A 22,806-nucleotide genomic window follows, 5' to 3' on the forward strand; every position below is an offset into this window, starting at 1 on the left:
TGCATGATGTCAGTTCAAGCCTCCTCATCTTCTCCAGAACCAAGGCCCACACCTGTGGAGTTTGTGTTAGGCTTTCGCATGAAAGCCTGAGCCCAGAGGTCTGTCTGCCACTGCCAGGAGTTGAGTAGAGGGTCACAGAACAGCAAATCTGAAATTTTACTGAAGTGAATTTCCATGGGAAAAACTTCAGGAGCCTGCAGTTTCTCTGAAAATAGTTTTCAAAGCCAGAAAGCCCATTTCTTCAACTGCAGGCGATGTGGTGAGCCTATGGCTTGTTGCTAAATAGGAAGGATTTTTTAATGTTAACTGTTTTGAAGTGTGGCGTTCTTACATTGCTGTTTGTGGTCCTGACTGTAGCAAATCAGTGGCAAAAGCATCTTTTTAAATAACAGCCACAATTCTGGAAGCAAAATTATTGTTATGTTTTCAACATTGTGTGTTTATTATGTTTCATCTTTGCTTGTCAAAAGGCAGTTTGGATCCTTGGACACCATTGCTGGGCCGCAGGCACTGATTTGAGCATTGGAGCCATTAAGGGGTGTGTGCTTATGGTGGGGAGGACTGTGCACTGCCAGGGGTGTGCTGCAAAGTTGGGGCTCTGCAGGAGTTCCTGTGTTCGCAGCCCAGCCAGCCAGTCTTCCTGCAAAATAAATGGAAGAAAGGGAAAACTGCAGAAGCAGAGAGGCCTTGTGCCTCTTCAGCCTTACTCCTGGGAGAAGCGACCCTTTTCTTGGGAGTGCAGCTCACTCTGCTGGACAGCAGGTCCGTGAGAAGGATGGCATCTTTCTGACACAGAGCATGAACCCCATGTGGAGGGCTCTGCAAAATATGTGTGCGTGTATATTGGGTAGGGGCGTGCTTTGCTTGAATGTTGCTTGAACAATTTGTTTTTATTAGCTGAAGTTTAATCGCACATTTCGGAGCAGAAATTTGGAGGGAAATTTTAAGGACAAAATTCATCAGTGTGACAAAGGGAACCTGGTTGGACATATGCATGAAATCAGTGAAGTGCTTGCTCAAGTGTGCACTTAAATAGTTTTTGCTGAATTGAGCACAATGGGGTATACCACATTAGTTGGCAGAGGTTCTTCAACTTATCCATCTTCTTAGTGTTCTGAATCATGCTGAAGCATCTTTAAAGTTTCATTAGCAGCTCAGAGTTAAAAGGGTTGAGAAGTTAAGAAACTGTCTGCATTTTGGATCAGGAGTGTGCTTGCATGTTGAACAACAGCAGTCAGATCTGTTGCTGCACTCTTGAGGTGCTCTAGAGCTTTCATCTTAAGACTACATTAGAAAATAATTTCTTTTTTGTTACCAAAGAGTCACTTTTTAGCTTGACTCTTCGCTGCAGTGTGTCACATCCGTGTTTGAAATGCTGGCCTGCTAAGCACTAGCACAACCTGAAGAATTTGCCAAAAATGCCATATGTAAACAGATATGACCTCCCTCATTCTGAGCTTGAGCAGACCTGGTCAATCTGGAAGTCTTGTAGGCATGTTGGTGCAGGACTAAAGTGAACTTCATAAACCCTATTGCAAGCAGACACATCAAGTCTTCCAGAACACTTGTTCCTTGAATGCTTTCATCTGGGTTTGCTGAATTTAAATTAACTAAAAAGTCTTTCAAGCAGCACACTTTGTGTGTATGTGGGTCATTCATATTTTCTGTCTCTCTATAATGGACTGGGACAGTGTTTCAAGTCTAAGGGCCGGAGCAAATTCTTACAAAACAAAGCAGCTTCAGCCGTGGTGATTTTTCAGTTAAATGTAAATTGATGTGACGATTGTCCACAATGGGGTGCTTCACCTAGTGGTTTACATTGTATTGCTTTAACAGGGCAGCGAGTGTTAATGGGGGGAAAGGGGAACAAAAAATATCTTAGTACAGATCTTGCCTTGCTTTTCCTTCAGTCTGTTGGACTCTGCTACTGCTGCTTTAGAAGAATTTGTTCCTTTCCCTGTTGCAGACAACCAGCTGTGACCCAAATGATTACTGTCCCCACATTCAGTGTGAGCTGCTGATGCTTAAGAAGGACCTTGAGCAGGATATCATAAAGGGTACTAGAGAGGCTTTAGGCCACTGGCCAGACATGTTCCCTTCCCTGGGGTCTGTGCCTATTGAGGCTGTGCTCAGGCTAAGGGCTTTTTCCAGCCATAAGAGTTGGGACTATTACCTAGGACAAATTAAAGACCTCTCTTAATTGCTTTGTGAATTCAGTTGGGAATGAGACTTGATAACTTCACACTTAAGAAAAATGTCCTTCTCTTCTATGATGTTCTGTGCAGACAGAAATAACATTTTGCCTAAGTTCCTGAAATAGTAAGGTGATTGGGATGCTGGGCCATACTGTGAGTGGGCATGATTCCTACTCTTAGCTGTTTCCCTCCACTTGCATCTCTTCATCAGTGGGCTTCATTGAGACCCAAACAGAGGGATAAAGAAGTATATACTGTAGATTTTGAATGGTGGATTTCATTAGAGTACTTGTTGCAAGAGAGTTGAATTGAGAGTTCACCTTTGGAGGAATCTTGCTGAACAAATCTGCATTGTATGAAACATGTTTGTCTCGTACCTTCTGGCCTTGTCTGTATGATTTTGAATGAATAATGCAGCTTCATAACCTAGCTCCTGTCCCTTTCCTTCACATTCTTTATCCCAAGTCATAGAGTATTTTCTGCTGCATAAAACAGCTTCACAAGAGATGGTCCTACACGTGACAACTTGGTGGCTAACAAATGCTTCAGGAGTGTGTGAGATGACAGAGGAGAAAATTGAACCTAGGTTTTCCGAAGTCTGGCAGATGTTCTTACTGCTAGGCTATGAAGTTAAAAGGGGTTGCTGTGGGGGAGTGAGGACTGCTCATATGCCAATGAAGCGTCAGCAGGGTTTTAGGTTACTGGCTTCCTGCATCAAGGTAGGAAACTGCCAGAGAACTGAGTGCTAATTCAGTTCCCAGTGTGTCCAGAGGCATAGTGATCTATGTGTGACCTTGTACGAAGGATTATTGGTGTATCTACCATTAAATTTCTTATAGTACGTAGCTGACAGCTATAGATAGACTTCCTGCCTTTTTTTACTCTACAGCTGAAGCTGATAGGAACAGTATCCCTTAGTTTTGACTATTTGTTGTACGTATATTTCTTCTGACTGTAATGCCTCATAAATGCCACTCATTCTGTAAATGGTCTTAACTGTTGATTTAGTTTAATGTTGGTTTTATACATCTCAGTATATGTTAATTTGTAGGTAACAAGGATCTAGTTACATCTTTGCCTCTTTTTTTAATTTTCTTTTATTTTAGAAGTCAGTTACAAATGAAATATCTCCAGTTGTAAGGTCATTGGTGTTAGCAGTTAATGTGTAACATTTACTAAAATGTTGAACTTAGTTACTTAGCTAGTTAGACCAGCTGTATTCACTTACTGTATAATAGCAAATACTTTAATAACTTAAAATTCATTTTCTTCCAAGCCTTCTTGCGTTCATCTATTTGACCTTGGCCAGTAGATGTTTTGCTGTTAATTGCAGCAATAAACTGTCTACAGGTAGTGGTAAAACAGCATGCAAAACTCCTTGGACTTCTTTGCATGGGATTGAAATTCCAATTGCAGTATTGAGCCAGCAGAATTTCCCTTTGAAGCGCACAGAAAAGGCAGCTAACTGCCTGGTACAAAGTAGTGTAAAGTCCTTTGTAGCTCTGCCACCACCAGAGTTAGCTGATTAATGATGATAAACATGCTGGAGGCCAATTCCAACTTTGCTTTGTTTTGAATTTTTCTCTATTGCAGTCTGACCAAGCTAGAAGTTTGTTGAATAGGTTTTGTGGCTCTTGTTTAGCAGGAATAAACAATTTTTTCTACCAATATTACTTGGTTTTTTAAGAAGTTAGCATTCCGACCAGCTTTGTCTATCACCCAGTTCTGAACTTACTTTGTCTTCATCTTCTGGTGCTCAATCCAAGTAGACTTGTTTGGCAGGTTAGGGAAAAGGAGGAAAGAAGACCAACAGCACATATTAGCACACATTTGTATACATGTATCACCTTTGTAGCATTCGAACAGTTGGAGCAAGTTGTTTTTCTTTGGCAAACCCAAATAACACCTGGTGGCTCTTAGTTCTGAGTTTTTTTCCAAAGCTCCAGAAATTCTCATACAGGGCCATCCATGGCTTTAGTGCAGATCTACAGCAGTGGCAGCACTTTGGGAGGTGGGTGGAAAGTTAGATGGGGAAATCGGTGTTTCAGGAAAAAGCTTTTTTATTTCCTCTGAGGTGATAGTCGCAGGAAATGCTGCAACCAGTGTCTTCCAGACATCTGTGCAGACTGCAGAATCCCTGAGACCCACCATCTAAAACTTAACCATTAGCATGTTTCAAGTACTTTAGACTGTCTTTGAACTCCTCTGTGGAATATCGCATCTCCCAACACCAAGCTACAAGTGTCCTCAAATATGTTACGAGTTTTGCTTGGAGAAATGTGAAATAAAGGAGATATTGAGGGGATTTTTAAAACAGGAAAACTCTTTGTGAGGAATTCGTCATAACTGCTCACACTTAGGAGTGAAAGAAGGGCACTGGAAGTGCTCAGCAGTGAGATTAGGTTAGACAGTTTTTCCCTCCTAGTATTTTTATTTTCAGTGACAGCCTTCAAACTTTCACTGAGGTATGTACCCTTGAAGTTAAATGGCAGGTTTTCTAGCCTAGGACTAGCCTAATGAGAAAGTTGTTACCCAAATAAAACCTTCCTTCCTATTGCTGTCCTTGCTGTTTCTTCCATGTGTGTGATCTGAAGGTCTCTACCAGCGCAACTGATGTTTTGCCTCTGAGTACTCTATTTTTGCAGTATCTTGAGGAAACTGCTGGCATGAAAGCTGCGAGCTGTGTTGCTAGTGTGACTGAACCCTACAAGGGATTGTATCATATCAGTTGAACAAATTAATCTCTGCAGTGCTGTAGAGGCTATAGAATAAGAGGGAGTTTCTGTTCAGTTGAAGTATCACACTTTAAATCTCATTGATGTTCTTAGACTCTCCTGTACTCAACTTGTCAGAGAGTTATTTATGTATAACACAATTTTCTTTCTAAATACTTTTAAAAATAGCTTTGAAGAGAAAGCTTAGGATTTGCGTAGGAGCATTTTCATTTTCAAAACTGTTCCAATAATGTCTGAACACACTTCAGTGCCAATTAACCGTAAGCTAATATTTTTACCAGTGAAGAGAAAGTTGTGAGTATTGTAAAATATATAGTTGAAGATGATTCCCGCTGCAGTATTACCTCACACTAAAGAAGCCTAATTTCATCCAGTTATAAATGTGATGAATAGGACCTCGCTGCTGTCTACGTTAAGCATGTTTGTGTAGTCACTGCAACCCTTGGAAAAAAAAACCCAGGAATTCCTCCAAGAATTTACGCTGCATGAGGTTTTGATTTAATTTCCTTATACTTCCATTGACTCTTCTTTCCTAAGCCAATAATGGATCCAAAAGATAGGAAGATACTCTGTATGTCTTCTTTTATTGGGGAAGGGAGAAAGACATAGAGGAGAGGATGATTTCATATTAAATTTCCTGCTGGTTTCTCTCTTATTTTCTGTGGTGTCTTGATCCTCGCTTCTAGTTTGTCTCTATCTGAAAACAAAAACTAGAAACCCAGCAATTATTTCTTGTGTACTTGGGGAAATGTAGAATAATCTTTATCAAGGAAACTTTTTGGAAGTGGAGTAAATTGTGTGTGTGTGTATATATATATATATATATATATATATATATATGTATCCAGCATATCTGTCTGACAAATGCATTCCCTAAAACCAAGAGTGAAGTGCTGAAACCTGCTAAGCAAAATTCCAGCTCGTTGTGAATGATGCTTTTCATTACTAAAGACTGTATTTGATGTGCAGCACTCGAAATTCACCTGTTGAAGACTTAATAACATGTCCTATTATCATTGTCCTAGTGTCTAATAACAAGTGAACTTCCCTGCAATAGGTGTGCGAATTGTCCTCTGCCCTCCACTGTCCTGCTAGTTTTCATGAAACTTTAAAATTGTCCTTGAAAATTTGATTATTTTTTTTTCTGTCATATTTAGGTGAAATTAGCCATTCTTTTCAGAGGGAGGCTGAGAAAGCAGGCACATGAGCACAATGCATGATAACAAAAGTTGTAGAAAACCAGACCAAAATTTTGCTTCAACTTCTGTTAACTTGACCAGGGTGTGGTCATTTGGCAAAGCTGTAAGAAATCATGTGTTGAACAGTAAAGTGTGTAAACCTGGTATCCTAGAGTTAATCTCTTGTGCCTTTTGCAGGTGGAGATTTACATTTTACCTTTATATATTTACCTATGGAGTACGGTTCCTGAAAAAGGTAGGCACTTGTATTATTATGCTTTTATAACACATCATGGATTTGTTTGAAGTCTCATATAGATATAATATAAAGCACAGGCATAAAACTTATGTTCATGAAGAATAAAAATTAGAATTTAATTTGCAGTCATAAAATTAATTGCTACTGGCATTGGTAAAGAATGTAAGTTCTTATCAATATTTAATGGGGTAAAAAAAAATTTGTTATAGCAACATGCCTAGTTCACTTTATTACTATTTGTTATAGGCATTAAGCCGGCAGTAAGGCTTAACAGAGTATTCATCTCAATTTCTGCATCATCCTTGTTGAAATGCCTCTGGCAGAGGTTACTTTTTATTAACAAACGAAACCTGTTAGTGTTTTATAAAATGCTATTTTTTGTCCGTTCTTTGTCTGATGTACTATGGAAAGAAGTTTCCATGGAGTTTCCCATCAATGTTGTGTTTTTCATTTTTTAAGCAGAGAAGGGTATGGATAGCTTCTAAATGCCTTGCCATAGACAGTGATATGGCTTTATGGTGCAAACTCTTTTTACAATGTGACTAGTTCTCAGAGCTTTTGTGCACGTCTGGCCATATTTGTGTAGTTCTGAGAGGTGAAATTAGGGGTATGTGTGGTCTCAGAGCACTCATGTAATCTTATCTTCATTTGGGACAAAAATTTTACATGAGAAACCTTATACTAATGTTTCTGGTGCTTTGTAAGTGAAAGTAGCTATTAAAAAAAATCCTTATCATTTTTATGGTTGTAATTCTTGAGGCTGTCCCAGATGCCAGGCACTTTAGTGCCAGCAGGACTGATGTGCCTGTGCAGAGGGGAATCAGAGCAGTTCTCGGCTATTTAGCAGTAGTTGGCCCCAGAGGAAGTGTGTGCACCAGTCCTCCAAACGGACCAGAGCAGCATGTAATGTACAACCTCTCCCTGTCTCCTGGAACACTTATACTTTGCGTGTACTTCATCCACTAACATGCTGTATGATCATGATCTGATGATGTTTCCTGCCTTTGATTCCATCCATGTTTGTGGTATGAAATACAACAATAGTTTCAATAAGCAATTGTCACAACCTGAAAGGTCACTTGGCCTGCAGGTCACGACCATGGGTTCGTAGGGTTCTGTAATCCATGAGGACACAGAGGCTTTCTCCTCTGAATTTTTCTACTTTATTACAGATTACCACAAATACCACAAAAATCACCATTAGCAAGTATCACAACATCACTGCTGGAAAGCATATCTATGACTAATACAGTGGCTTTCTCTTAGCACAAAGAAAGTGTCCATTCTAGGAAAAAATCTGAATACCAGCATTTCTAAAGACTAAGAATACAGTAAGTGCATGCTTCGTGACAAGACGTTGTGCGCTGTTTCTAAAGGCTGAGTTAGCATGCAAAGTGCAGGATGTCTTCTGCCCAGTTCAGCATATCACTGCAGTTTGAGGAGGGCTGGCTGACATAGCATGGTTGTTTGAACAAGGTATACCATTGCTTGCTTAACAAAGATCAGTTGTGTAATTTTGCTGTAATTTTAACTTCCAACATGTTCAATTTTTAGAAGGAGAACTTGTTCGTTATGTAATTGTGTATGTATTTTTAATTACTCATTTTTACAGTGTTGTAAATGAGTCTTGCACATGTTATGCTCTTGTCATAATTCCATTCCATTGTTCTACTTCATATACTCTGGTCTTTCACATAGGAATGTATATAAATTAGCAAAATTATTATTGTGATTGTATTTATATTTACTCCATCTCCCTAGTAACATTGTATAACTAAAAGAAAGTACAGGCTTTTTGCTGTTCATTCAACACCAAAGATTTTGCTGGGTCCACTTTGTGGGGAAATCTGGATTTGCAAGGACTAAGATCCAGATCCGAAATCTTCTTTCAGCACTTAGGTACAGTACCAAAGTGGATAATCCTTTTTAATTTGCTTGGCTTTCTTAATGGAATAATTGGAAAGAAACACTTAATTGTGTCCTTAGGAAGCTAGTGAAAAAAAGTTGTGTGATAAATTCCCATACAAATTTTATAGAAAGATCTTTCCTTCAAAAAGATGTTTTGCCTGGAGAGAAAGTTCCTTTCATAGTCAGCGGTGTCTTGCTGTGCTAGTGCTACAGTAGAGATCTGCATCCTTTCAAATAATAAGGTCTGTTTGAGACCGTCCCTAAGATACCTAGTCCAGGAGACTGATAAGCATGGTGAGTGAGCCCAGGTGCATCAGCAGCCCTGATGGGTGCAGTTCCATCACAGCAACATGTGCTGCCTTACTGGGAGAGGGTGAGAAAGACTTCAGTACATGTTCTGAAGAACGGAATATGCCACCAGCATAGCACCACATTGGAGATACTCATTTTGACTTCGTTGTTAACCCCAGCCAGCAACTAAGCACCACGCAGCTGCTCACTCACTCCTCCACTCCCAGTAGGATGGGAAGAAGAATCGGAAAAAAAAAAGTTAAACTCATGGGTTGAGGTAAGAACAGTTTAACGACTAAAATAAAACATAATATAATAATAATAGTAATAATAATTGTATTGAAAATTAATATAGCAAAAAGAGAGAAATAAAACACAAGAAAAGACAAGCGATGCACAACGCTGTTGCTCACTCCGCACTGCTGACTGATGCCCAAGCAGTGATCCGCTCCCCCTGGCCAACACCCTGCCGTTTATATACTGCGCGTGACGTTTCACGGTATGGAATATCCCTTTGGCTAGTTCAGGTCAGCTGTCCTGGCCACTCTCCCTCCCAGGTCCTTGTGCACCTGCTTGTTGGCAGAGCATGGGAAACTGAAAAATCCTTAACTTGGGATAAGCACTGCTTAGCAACCACTAAAACACCAGTGTGTTATCAACATCGTTCTCACACTAAATCCAAAACACAGCACTGACCAGCTACTAGGAAGAAAATTAACTCTACCCCAGCTGAAACCAGGGTAGACTTAAAACCTAAGCTAGTACATAACTTTGGATAGCTGGATAAGACATTTTGATACAGTATGTCTTTCAAAGATCCAAATGTGATAAGAATATATTTTTGAAAGCGAAATTGCATTTTGGTGCTTTTCAAATGAACAGAATTATTCAAAGTTAGTTGGTTTGTCTGTTTCTGGATAGTTGACATCCCTGATTTGAGAAAGCTGGATTTGCCATCTTGAGTGCTCCTTATTAGCTGGTCTTATGACTTTTTCCTCACAAGGTGTGCTCTTTAGAAAAGTGAACCAATTCAATTGTACAGAAGGTTCTCCCTAAAACACTATGCCCAATGCATTGCCTTTTTTATAGTTTCTTTGTTGGTTCTTGAATTGCCAGGCAACAAAATACTGACTCCTGTGTTATTGTCCTTCCCTCCCAACTTGACCTAGTCTCCTTGCAGCCTGCCGCTCCTTTGCTTTGCTGCATGTGTTGCTGACCTGATGGGTTTTTTTGTTCATGTTTGCCTCTCAGATGTTCCTTCCTTAGTTTGTGGGGATGCAATTCATCTTTACCTACAAGACTGGCATGGAGCCCGCCAATTACTTAAGCACCACTTTGAGCTAGTTTTGAGGTCCTTTGCTTTGTGCTGGCCCTTTGCCTAGAGGTGAATTTCACCTCTTGGATTCTTTCTGAAAACACCTTTCTCATAATGCCCACAGCACATGAATCATTACTGCTTTGTCTTCTACTGTCATCTTCCCTGCTTGCTGCATAAATCAATATTACTGCATCAATGCAGTATCAGCAGAAGGGTGGATGTCTGTGTTTCCTTGTGCCCACCAAACTGCCCAAGAAAGATCTAACGAGTATACTCTAGCAAACCATCATTTTTGCAAAGAATGTCATTAGGTCCTCGGTGGCTTTGTAGAGCTGACAAGCTTATCTGGCTTTTTGGGAAGACATGCCCAAGCTTAATAAGCAGTAATTAGTTAGCAGTCTTACCAACTCTATTTTAGTTCTCCAAGTGTGATACTGTCAGCGTGGCACACGTGCTGACATTAATTTATTTTTATAATGGTAGTAGCAAACTGCATTAAACTCTTACATTTGCCTGGCTAGAGCATCTCGCAAGGAGAAAGAGGCCTGGAGTTTCAGCTTTGATTTTCACTTCCCTACAGAAGCACATGAACGCTAATAAAGCTGTCATTCGGAGCAGTCATAGCTCTCTCTAGAATGCCGTGGCAAGGTTGTCTTTGTTACTGTCCATAACTGCAGTTAATGGCTGATCTAGATAAAAGACATTTCTGCACCCAAGAAAGCAACATCTAAGTCTTTGTAGTAACAGCTGTGCGTGGTATGAGATATCAGTTCTTTTGCTATGCTGTAATTGCTGAATAAATTGCTGGAGATTTAAAAACTTTCTTCTCACTGAAAGCTGTGTCTCTTTATTGAACTGTTCTCTTGGGTTGTTTTTTCTAGTGATAGATGTGTGCTGTTAAGTCATAAATAAAAAAATCTTGCTTCTGCTGAAGAGTATTTTTAAAAAGTCTCAATTCACAGGGAAAAAATGCCTAACAAAGCTTTGTCTTCCAAGTTTGCTCTGTTGCAACAGAATCTGTCAACCTATATGTTTTAAAGAAGTTTTTGGCTTAGTGGTGTTGGCAGGACACTTAGGTTGGACCATTTTGCTGAATAAAGTTCACCATGAACTTGTTGCAAATTTGCGGTGTGTAAGAAAAACTTAGCTAGACCCAGTTAGATAAGGAGAGACGTCCTTTATTAATGATGCACACCAGGAACATGGGAGCCTTCCCAAAGATGTCCACCTGCACATTGCAATCAACAAATATTTATATATTAAATTCATACGTATTTAGTTTATACAATGCATGTTCAATTTCATCCTCTCAATATTCATTCTTCTTTCCTCACTTCTGATGCAAATTAGCATGCAGCCTCTGTTGTAGTCTTCTGTTGTTCTCTTTTGAGTAGGTGATATAACTTCAGTAGGTGGTCCATGAGTTGGAGGTCTCGACCACTCCTTGAATTGACCATGTTTGGTCAAGGAACATGTCCTTGGCTCGTAGGCTCTTGGCTTGTAGGCTCTTGGCTCGTACCTGCTTCGGTCATGATTCAAAGATTATACACAATGGGTACCATCATAAATCCTGTCTTGCAAACATCTTGGACTACAACACATTTTCCTTGTTTCTAACCACTAACAGATTATTGGTTAATGAATACTTTAGGTCTGGAATTTTACGTGAGTATGCTAGCAGCATTGGCAATACAGATTTTATTTTATATTTGATCTTTTATTCCATTTGAGACTTATTTTCCCAATATAATCATTAGTCTCTTTTACTAATATTCACTAATTAGAATTCAAGATGGGAAAAGTAAGGGGATTTCTAAGTAGTATCCTAAAATCCTAAATTTGGTGATTTCTGTAATAAACTCAGGAAAATCCTTTAGGTTGGGAAGGCAGAGGATTGGCGGTAGGGTCTCCTGCATGTGGCTGTTTGTTGTAGGCCATGGTGTCATGGTCAGGTGCTGATGTTGTATATGATGGTTTTTAGCAATGTAAAGTGTGCAAAAACTCACGCTTCCACCCTCTCTCCCTCCCTCTATCCATATGGATAACTGCTTTCCGCATCCTCTGGATCATAAAACAGCTGCTTCACAGCATTCTCCCCCGCCTCCTGCCAACTCCACTGCTGAACTCTCAAGGCAGGAGACCTTTATGGAGTCTGCACTGGTCTTGTCCTCAATGCCTCCTAACTCAAATGGGTGTATGTTGTCAACTTTGCCTTTGTTGTGATAACACAACTCATGAAGTGACATTGTATGTATGAATGAACTTCTTTGTTGTATCGTGTACTGTTGATGGCATACGGTATATCCAGATGCTTGGGCCTAAAGAAACATTGAAAGTGCAATTTTTACCATTGGTATCTGCCTTCTTCAATCAGGAGGTGATTTTAACTGCAGGGTGCAGCTGTGTGATTGGTGAGTCTTACAAATATTTGCAATATCAAGAAAGTATGTGCCCCTTTCAAGAGTTACAGTGAAGTGAGAGAATTAAGTCTCTGGTAAGAGAGCAGAGAAGGCAAGGCAGTTGCTTACTTACTCATAAATGTACCATACGTAGAGGAACAGCTCACAGCGTTCCAGATACTCAGCCAAATCATTGCATCACCTAGGAATTGTGTCTTAATGTGTATGCATAAGAGACCAACAGACTTCAGTAAAATTTGTGCCATGGAGTTACTAGTATTTAATTACCATATTAGCCATTCCTCCCTTCTGCAGTTCCTGTGTACCTGTAGCCCCTTTTTTCTTCCCTCTCCTTTGCATCAAAATAAGTAAATGAATATTTCAGAGCTGCAAGGTTTAATTTTATTAGGGGTTTTGCTGTCATTGTCTGTTACTAGTGAAGTAACTAATGGCATGTCAATGTCAAAGCATCTCAAAGATGAAATGGTTTCTTTGGTCTTTGTTTCTTTTTTAGATGTTCCTTATAAATTCTTGAAGTCCTCTCTGACATAACATTTTCAATTGTAGCTATCTTATTTGTACTACCAAGTAGTGTAAGAGTGGGATGAGACTTTCTGCTTCCCAAAGAGTCTTTCATTGTTGAAGTGAAATGTATGTTTGTGTCTGTTCTTCCAAACCAGAACTTTCAATCTGATGAAAATGAACTGTTAACTTTCTAGGTAATGAGTATAAAGCAGATGTTGGGAGATTGATGGGTTTGTCACTCCACCCTAGCACCCCATAGCACTGTGTGTTTCAGGACATGCCCTGCAGTGTGATGGCTACTGCACTGAAGGGGTGAAATAGGTCATTGTAATTAGGATTTGAAGTCACCTCTGTCATTTCTGATAATTTGAGAAGAGGGGATCGATGTAAATGTAGGTTAGAGTTCAAGACAGTTCACTTTCTACCTCAAATATTACCATTTTCTGGGGTAGACTTGGTGATGAATATTCTTCTCTGTGAGGAAACAGACTGTGACACCAACTTTCAAAGAGAAGGTGAAGGTTTCTTTCTTTACTCACTGCCGACTCCATTACTCGCTGCTTTCCACAGCAGATTTAAATCATTTGGGGCTAAAGAGGGAGTGGCCCACAAAATCCTTTAATGCAAAGAATTCACCTTTCCATCCACTCCTCATTGCCCCCATTCTTGGCAAAATGGCAAATGCTAGATTTGACCATCCTGTCTTAGTTTTCAAGCTTCTGAAAGAGACATTAGGTCAAGCCTTGCTACGTTTTGGCAGTATGGACCAAAGACAGTCCTTTCACCTAAGTGTGTCAGTGCTTCATCTGAAGTGAAGCCAAATTTAAAATAGCTTTGTATTTCTTCTAGAACACCCACAGATTGTCCCCCAGCGTAAATGTTTACTTTTTTAAAATTTGCCTATTACATGCTTTTCCTGTAATTTATATGTATGAAACTAGAGTTTGGGGTTTGCTTTTAGTTTTACTTTTTAAACTAATTTCCATGGTTCTTGTTTTTAAATTAAGTGGTGAAAAAGATGACAGAATGATATAGAACATAAATGCCTACAGTAAGTGGTCTTACAATTTCTGTTTACTCTTTTATTAGCTTAACAGTAATCCAGAGTAAAGGCAACGATAAGAAATTATCTAATACAAATCTAGCATTCTTGTGTGGGTGGTACTGGAGCCCTAGTAGTGTTGGAAAGATTTTCATCTTCATAGGTAATGCATGACGAGATAGTGCTAGTTAGTGGCTTAGAAGACCAGTTGATCTGTGATGCAATGACTATTATAAAGAGGTATTTGGTCTCAAATGCCATCATCACTGTGAAGCATGATTATGAAAATCTGGTACGGCCCTAGGTCTTCCTAGGAGTTGGCATAATAACCTGCATACCAAGAAGCATGTTTCTTTACCCTGGTAATAAATATACTACAGCATTCTTTGTATCTTTATAAATCAGTATAAGATTTGAAGCATAAAAGATAACTAAACAATTATATTTCCACTCTGATTATGTATATGCAAATTCTTCCCCTTTCTGACTGTAGCTGAGATTTTTCAGCACTACCATTTGTTTCATTTGCACATCTGCAAAACACTTCCTTGCAGAGCACCACACCAGTATTGATGCCAACAAGACATTAAGTTCCAGTGACATTAAACCAACTGCTTTGCTTATCGCTAACATTAGGACAAGATAACATTTTTGTTTTCTTCAGTAGCATTTGCAATTAAATCAGCAGTGGCTTGCCTCATTAAGAGTTAATGGTCTGATTGTGCTCCCATTAAATGGAAAAATTAGCATTAGCTTCGGTGATAAAGAAACAGAGTGAGGAATTCGGGATTGGCTTGTTGCTTGCTTGCTGATCCTTAGTGCTAAGTACTGTCTGTATAATTCTGTAGAATGAAAAAAAAAAACTTCACAAACATCTGGAAGCAAAGCTTCCAGGTGACATATGGTGACTTTTCACATTCAGTTTCCTTCCTTTAATTGCCCATGAGAATTACAAACTCACAAAAGAGCAGGAATTCCCTGCAGTAAGAGTCTTGTGAAGTCTGTACTGAGACTTGGGATCCTGAAGTTGCATGTAAGTATCCTACTGGGGAAAGGACCATCTGCCTAGATAAACAAATAACTTTTGACTTGCTCTTTTTCAAATTTAGTGTTAAAGTAAGGCTGATGATACAAGGATGCTGTATCTGTGTTTGAAAAATGCCAGGTGCAACAAGCTTCTGTATGTATGCAGCTGATGGAGCATCAGTTCTGCATCTCTCTTACTAAGGAGTCATCCCCTACAATAGAACTGTCTGTCATGTAATTGCAACTGCTAACGGTGCAAGTAGATTGCAAAACAACAGGAAAGCCATACTGAAGTGTAAATTTGACTCCAAAAACCTACTCAAGTGACGTAAATGTATGGAAGGCAGCTAGAAAAATAGCAGTGTAGAATGGAGGGGGAAAAAAACCCCAGCAGGTAGAGCTCCACTTCTGCTGTTATGAAAGTTCCTCTTTCTTGAAACCATAGGATGTTTCAGAGGAAGAAAATGAAGTGCTTATCCTTCTGTATGCACTAACCGCTAAGATAGCCAATTACTGTGTGACAGCAGGAGATGCTTTGTTAGTGGCCTACAGTTTCTATGCAGCCTTAGAGAGAACCTTGCTTCCTAATGCTTTTTTGTGAGCAAGGGTGCTTTGTTTTGCTGCTCAGCTGAGTTGGCATGGTCTTTGCCTCTTTTTGGAATAAAATAGCAACAGCAATACATGCAGATGTTACAGCCCTGGGAGAGCAGCATAGCATTTGTAAATGCTGGTTTGGATTGCTTACAGTCAAGAATTTGAGAGCCTAAAGTCAGACCACTTTCATTTGAAATACAAAAAAAACCCCCTTATCTCTTCATGGTGTGGTGACTGGGTTTTGACATAATTTCTGTATTACAGTTTACCTGTATCTCTTGATTACTGAGATTATAAACCTTAGAGGAAGTAAATAGTTGTTGATATGTACAGCAACTTCATAAAACTATTATATTTGGGGAAATGGGCATCTCTGTGATGAAGATTGTGAGTTCATATCCCTGTGGGCAATAAGACTGTGACACAGGAACAATAGGATGTTTACCTGGAGTGATGTCTCATTTGCCATTCTGGTTTTGGAAGTTTCCTGCTATCTATCTTTCTATCAATTTTGCAGCTATTTTGGCATTAAACTGTTTAATAACTTCACCCTATGCTGTGTCTTGCATCTTCTGTCACTGATACTTCATCTTCGGTTCCTTCAGAACATCCTGAGGTCTGTTCTGGATGTGATTGAATGTTCAGATGTCATCAAATACATCATCATTTATTTTAGCTGTTAAATAAAACAGTTTTTGAAACACTAGCATACGCTTCCTCTCCTTAAAGGAAAAGTGTGTCTCAGTTTCTGGTCACTAAGCTGGTGAGTTGGTGATGACTTATTTCAGTCAGGTTCAGGGACTACTAAAATGCAACTGCCGTCACTCTTGTTTGCTCTAGTTAGTCATGGTAAGATGTTTTGAAGGACCTGCAAGAGGCAGTGGACTCTTAATTTTGGCCAAAGTAATATTATAGCACAGATGCTCGCAGAATCGCACAGAATGGTAGGAGTTGGAAGGGACCTCTGGAGGTCATCTAGTCCAACTCCGCTGCCAAAGAAGGATAGCTTAGTGCAGGTCACACAGGAACGCGTCCGGACGGGTTTTGAATATCTCCAGGGAAGGAGACTCCACAGCCTCCCTGGGCAGCCTGTTCCAGTGCTCTGTCACCCTCAGAGTAATGAAGTGTTTCCTCATGTTGAGGTGGAACTTCCTGTGCTCCAGTTTGTGCCCGTTGCCCCTTGTCCTGTCGCTGAGCAGCACTGAAAAGAGCCTGGCCCCATCCTCTTGGCACCTGCCCTTTAGATACTTAGAAGAATATTGATGAGTTACTATTAGTGTAAAATCACTGCAGCACTTCTGTGTGCATTTATATAATTTAATCTTATTTCCTTTAAATGGAAACTTTTCTTAAATGATGAATAAATGGATGAAAACCACACACTGTCAGTATTATCCCAAAGTTATTTCCAATGTTGGAATATTAAGGTTGAATTGAGTCACTCTTACGATTTTAAAGAGCAAGTATATGTTTTTCCCTATTATGAAAGATGTAGTTCATTGTATTTCGATCACCTATTTCTTTCTCAGCCATATAGGGTCTCAGCAGGCTTGTGGAATGCTCAGCATACATTATAAACACTTCCCTACACTGACTCAATAAAGTAGCTTCATTCAGTAACAAATTGCTTTGTCTAATAAACAAGGAATGTAATTTCACAGCTGTACATGAGGTTTTTGGTGCTGGTGCTGTTTTTTCTTAATTGTTCCTCTAAGAGCTGAGTTGTATCTCCATGGAGCAATAGAGGCTACAGGTTTGGTTGGTTATTTGTTTGTTTCTCTTTTCCTAACCTGGTTTGTGTAGCCTTGCAAAGAATGACCTGAGCCCAACGTGAGTGAAGTCAGTGGTAGTTTCCTACCTGCTGTACAGCATTTGTTTTCTGGCCTCTCTATCTCAAGAATGGCCATGGAAATCTCATGGGCTTATCTGAAGATGAGTAGTTGGGAAGGAGGTACAGCTTTATCCCTGCAGTTCTCTTGGAAAGGCTGGTTTGTCATAGTGGACCATTTCCCTGTTGACCTCAGTTCTTCTCTTTTGTACAGCCCAGGGCTTGCTGGCACTGGGAGTGGCAGGACTGTTCTGAAGAGAAACTAAATTTTACGTAGTTCTATATAGTCTTTCCTTTCCCATATACTCCTTAGCTACCTCTTATGTCAATATTTTCTTCTTTTAACTTTCTTTGTCAGATCACTGCACTGCTTCTCCCCACTTCTTAAACTGACTTTATTATTTTGGGGAGTGGATTTGGGAATCCTCTAAGTCTGCAGTTTTGATGTGTTCCTGTGGGCTACAGAAAGGCTACCTTTTTCATTCTGCTCTTGTTGCCATCTTTTTACCATGGTCACTTTATCCAGTATCCACATGTTTTCCCGAAGAAACAGGTAGCAGTGACCTCGATTTAGCTCTCAGGGTCAGTTGTGGATCAGCAGACTTGCATCAGGGTCTTTCATCTTTCTGGAGATTATTTGTTCCCGTCAGTTCTCTAAAACGAAGAGAATAAATAAGGAGTTTTATTTCTGAACATCGCAATTTCCAGAGTGCTAGTGAGAACAGGGTGCTTCTGCCTTCCTCAGCAGTACTGTGCCCTGTCACCTGGCGGTTCAGTAAGACAGAGGGTAGCCGGGGTTATCATCAATTGGCTCTGGAGGTACAGTGGAACCAAGCCAGGGTGCAGCTGCTTTGAAGCCAGCTGGTCTTTCTCAGTTATCCAGCAACTCTTCACTGTAGTCACACTATGGGAGGTACACATGGTAGCCTTTTCAAAAGCCTCATGCTGGTTGCAATGTTTTTTTGAACTGTGATTTTTAAGAATGCTTTTGAAGTCATCCCACCAATTTCATGAGAGAGCAGTTGTAGCAAAGGTGACTGCATCTGCAAAGAGCTGTTCAGATATTCAAGCGGAGCATGGCCGTGAGTATTTTTCTTTTCCTAATGTCACTGATTCTGTATAGATATCACTGAAAAGGATTCTTTCGAGCTTGATGACAAGTTTCAAAGTTGATGTTTTAGCTGCTATACTTACTTGGGAAGCTGTGCTGTTATTTGTGGTTACTGTGCACACTAGGCCATGATAGGTGGAGACTAGGTCTGCAGTAGAACGAAGCTGCTAATAGAGAAGATCCCTGACTGTGCTTTCAAACAATCTTGTGTAATTCCTTTACTTGGCATTGGGTAGAGAAATGAAGAAATAAACAGGAAGTAATTTTGAAAATCCTGTTTGAAATGAAACCTGCAGTCATTGGGCTGTAAATGTTCTGCTCTGGGATTTGTGCATTGTTGCAAATTAGGTTGCAGGTAAATAAATGTAAGTATATATTCTTCAAGCATATGTAAGGATAACCAACCAGTATATAGTGCCAATACCATGCTTCATAAAAGCCCTGTGTTTTACAACTATGATAGCTCAGAAACATCCTGTTGAATAAAAGCCCTTGGACTTTGAGAGCACTCTCACAGGATTCCTGTATAGACTCTTCCCCTCCACTCCAGCTGGACTGATCCTTGGCTTCTGATTCCTGAGCAATGCACAATGTTTGAAACCAACAGATACAGAGGTGTCAAGTGATTTAATTGGACTTCTGGATTTTCATTTGCTCAGGATCATGAAATTACCATTTCAGTTTTCAAAATAAAAGGTCGTGCTGCAGTTTAAATGGAGTTTTAGTTAGAATATTAATGATATTGTTCTGAAGGAAATAACAGAAATGTTTGAATGCAGAAATTAATAGTTTCAAATTCTTTGCACAAGTCTTCTGCAGTCCATAGAGAACATCCTTCATGGGGACTCTTGGTAACTACTGTCATTAGAAATAAAGAATAAATTTATTTTTCCTTGATATTGTATGGGAATCGTAAGAGGGCATCATTCATACTTAAAGTACTGACAACAGCTCTTCCCACTGGAAGCTATCCTACACCAAAGATCACCTGTAGTAGCCCAGTTCCACAAGGCAGCAATTGGTAGCTGTGGCTTTTTTAACTTTTTGGATTACTGTTACGATAAAGATTCATCATGGGTAGGAATTAATTTTAGTAGATCTAATCTGTACCAAAAAAAGCTGCTAAATTGAAAAATAAATTTCTGTATTGAAAATGTCTAATACCCTGGACAGTTTTTGGTCTTTCTAGCAGTTGAACAGACTTGATTCTGTTGTAAAAGTTTCTCAGCTATTGGAAAGCTATTCGCAGAACACGTTGCCTATTACATCATTTGGAGCAGAAAAAAATGAGCTGCCTCAGAATGGTCAGTATTTCATTTATAATTTCAATCTCTTGCTGTACCTGGTGCATCTACTTTTTCATGAAGCTAATGCTTCTGGATATTTTGCAGAACAAATAATACTAGAAACACAGCATCTCAGAAATATTCACGCCACTGTTTGGATACATCTGACTGTCTGACTCTTACAATGAGACTGCTTAAATCAAGCTAAATTGTTCTGGTTTTAATGCTGGGATACCAAAGCATGAGTTTGTGAAATACCTGCCACCTTGGTTTAAACCAGAACTTACTGTAGAAAACAACAATGTGTCAAGAGTTGGAAGCAGGAGGTTTGCCTCCAGAGCCCTTGCTACTGACCTCTTGTCTCCTTCATTCTTGAATAACTTGAAGCAGGCATTCAGTTGGGCACTTTTTCTAGTCTAGTCTGCATCTGTTGTGACATTTCCTTCCCATGTTATACTTGAAAGGTTGTTGTATTATCTGTTACTGAAACCTTGGAATTACTTTTGTTCAGTGAGCTTATCTGCCAATACTGGATAAATACTCTCATTTAAATGAAGAATGTCAGAGGCCACTCTGGATCCTTTTTAGCACAATGCTAATATTTGATATTTTACTGGGCTATTAACAGAGGGATACTGTGATATGTATGCCACTCAGGAAGGAAATTAAGCATGTCTTTGGCAGATTGTACTTGCTGTAAATTTTATTTGGACTCTCTGGGGTTATTTATTTTTATTTTTTCTTAATCAGAACAGAAATGGCTGAGTATCTGTAAGTGTTGAAAATTGTTAAGCTAAAATAATTTGGGATGTTAGAATCATACTGTTATTCCTTTCCGTGAAAGCAGGGCTGAGCGTTAGGTGTTAAATAAAACAATTTCTAATGCAAGCAGGAAAGAGCACTCATGTGAGTCTCCTGAAGGACACTGGTGTGAAAAAGGGGAAATGCCATATTACATTTTTAAATAAGCATCATGAGTGGAAAGGTTCCCAGTAAGACCAAAGTTAGATCCCATCTAATGGAAAAGGAATTTGCTTCAGAGGTCTGTTCAAAAGGGCATAAAAATTGTTGAGGGCATTTAGGAGAGATTAATAGAGTGCTTTGGGTGTCTGAGATATGAATCATGAGTCATGCTGTATGAAAGATCAAAGTCAGTGGAGAAACTTAATTTTAGATAACTCCAACACTTCATTGTACATCAACTGGGAAAATGAGTGCATTTTGGACAATGAGGATTCATAAGAGAAGGCCAGTCAGCATAGGAAATAATTTATTGTGTAAGCTGTTGGAAGTTAAGGTAATAACTGGATCAGACAAAAGAGGACAAATCTAAGCTGGCTGGCAGAATTTATTTGTGGCTGAAAGGAAACAGAAGTTTTTTGAAAGAAACAAGCAAAAGGAGAATATCAGTGATATCCTAATTCAGTAATAGGACCCTGATGGCAACAAGACTTTCAAATGCAGACAGTGGGGGCAAAGCTGACATAAGCATGGGGAGGAAAAGGGAACGTGCTGATTTAAAAAATATCTAGAATTGAATTTCACTTTATCAGCTTGGAATCTGTGTGTATTTAATAACATCAGAGTAATAAGTAAATGCTCTGTAATCAGCAATTTGAAGAGTTAGAATCATAGTCGTTTAGGCTGGAAAAGACCTTTAAGATCATTGAGTCCAACCATTAACCTAGCCCTGCCAAGTGCAACACTAAACTGTATCCCTAAGCACCACATCTACACCTCTTAAGTACCTGCAGGGATGGTGACTCAACCATGTCCCTGGGCAGCCTGTTCCAATGCTTGACAACCCTTTCAGTGAAGAAATATTTCCTAATGTCCAATCTAAACCTCCCCTGGCACAACTTGAGGCGATTTCTTCTTGTCCTATCACTTGTTACTTAGGAGAAGAGACCAACACCCACCTCACAACAACCTCCTTCCAGGTAGCTGTAGAGAGCGGTAAGGTCTCCCCTCAGCCTCCTCTTCTCCAGGCTAAACCCCAGTTCCCTCAGCCGCTCCTCATCAGACCTGTTCTCTAGACCCTTCACCCGCTTCGTTGCCCTTCTCTGGACACGCTCCAGCACTTCAGTGTCCTTGTAGTGAGGGGCCCAAAACTGCACACAGGATTCGAGGTGCAGCCTCACCAGTGCCGAGTACAGGGCCACGATCACTTCCCTACTCCTGCTGGACACGCTATTTCTGATACAGGCTGGGATGCTGTTGGCCTTCTTGGCCACCTGGACACTGCTGGTACTGAGCCAGCATCTTTACTACTTGTACATTACACTGTTGTTCAGGGCAGCGACCTTGTGTTCCCCTGTGGACTGGTTGCCAGTTTTTACTTCAGCACTGTATTTGTCTTCTTGGCAGCTCAGCTTTCTAAAGATATAAATTTTTCAGTATCCTATACATAAAAATAGCAGATCTAGAGGAAATAACTTCCTGAACTTTTATTTGGGCAATTTTATGTTAAAAATAGGTTTAATTCATCTGGAAACTAAGGTGGCTCATTCATACCTGTAGCAAAGTATTTAGCACAACACTCATCTATTGCCTGGAGCTTTTCATGTTTTGCTATTCAGATGAATGAAGCAGTCCTATTTTCCACAGCTAATTAAACCTGAGCAAAGAGTACATTTTTGGATATAAGAGCAGGTTATTAATAATCTGACTGGTGCTTTGAGTTGCCATTATTGGGTTGAACTCACTGTTGAGGTAGTGACTTGGAGAGGATAGCTGTGTCCTCAATTAAGCGAGTAAAATCTGTAGAACGATACGTATTTTTATACTATAAGGGCTTCGATTCATACAGCTGCTTCACTTTACCCTTAAATTTGTAGGGAAAAGAAGCTTGCGAGTTAAATAAATGTATTATTGGTAAGCATTTTTTTTTCGTATTATATTCCCTTCCAGTGTTACCCTGTTACACCTCCCAGAGCTTTCTCATTTCTCCTGTCTATTGATGGTCTTGGCTACTGGCTATTGAACAATGTCAGAAGTTAGCATGCGGAAATACTGCTTTAAGTTCAAATCTAATTCGGAGTTCTGCTTCTATTTTTTAGGTGCTATTATCTCACATGTGACTTAAGGAGTTTCACCAGGGATTTCTGGTTT

General features: G+C 39.7%; 1 protein-coding gene across 1 annotated transcript in view; it reads left to right on the forward strand.

The window, feature by feature from the left end:
* The window catches only part of CERS6 (ceramide synthase 6), a 130,124-nt gene that overhangs the window by 61,366 nt on the left and 45,952 nt on the right, over positions 1-22,806 (forward strand). The window contains exon 4 of the mRNA XM_086465516.1: positions 6,307-6,364. Within this exon, the coding sequence (XP_086321642.1) occupies positions 6,307-6,364 (58 nt within the window). The remainder of the gene's footprint in view (positions 1-6,306; positions 6,365-22,806) is intronic.

The sequence above is a fragment of the Leptosomus discolor genome, chromosome 5 (genome assembly GCF_034619465.1).
Source record: "Leptosomus discolor isolate bLepDis1 chromosome 5, bLepDis1.hap2, whole genome shotgun sequence".
Taxonomy (NCBI): domain Eukaryota; kingdom Metazoa; phylum Chordata; class Aves; order Leptosomiformes; family Leptosomidae; genus Leptosomus; species Leptosomus discolor.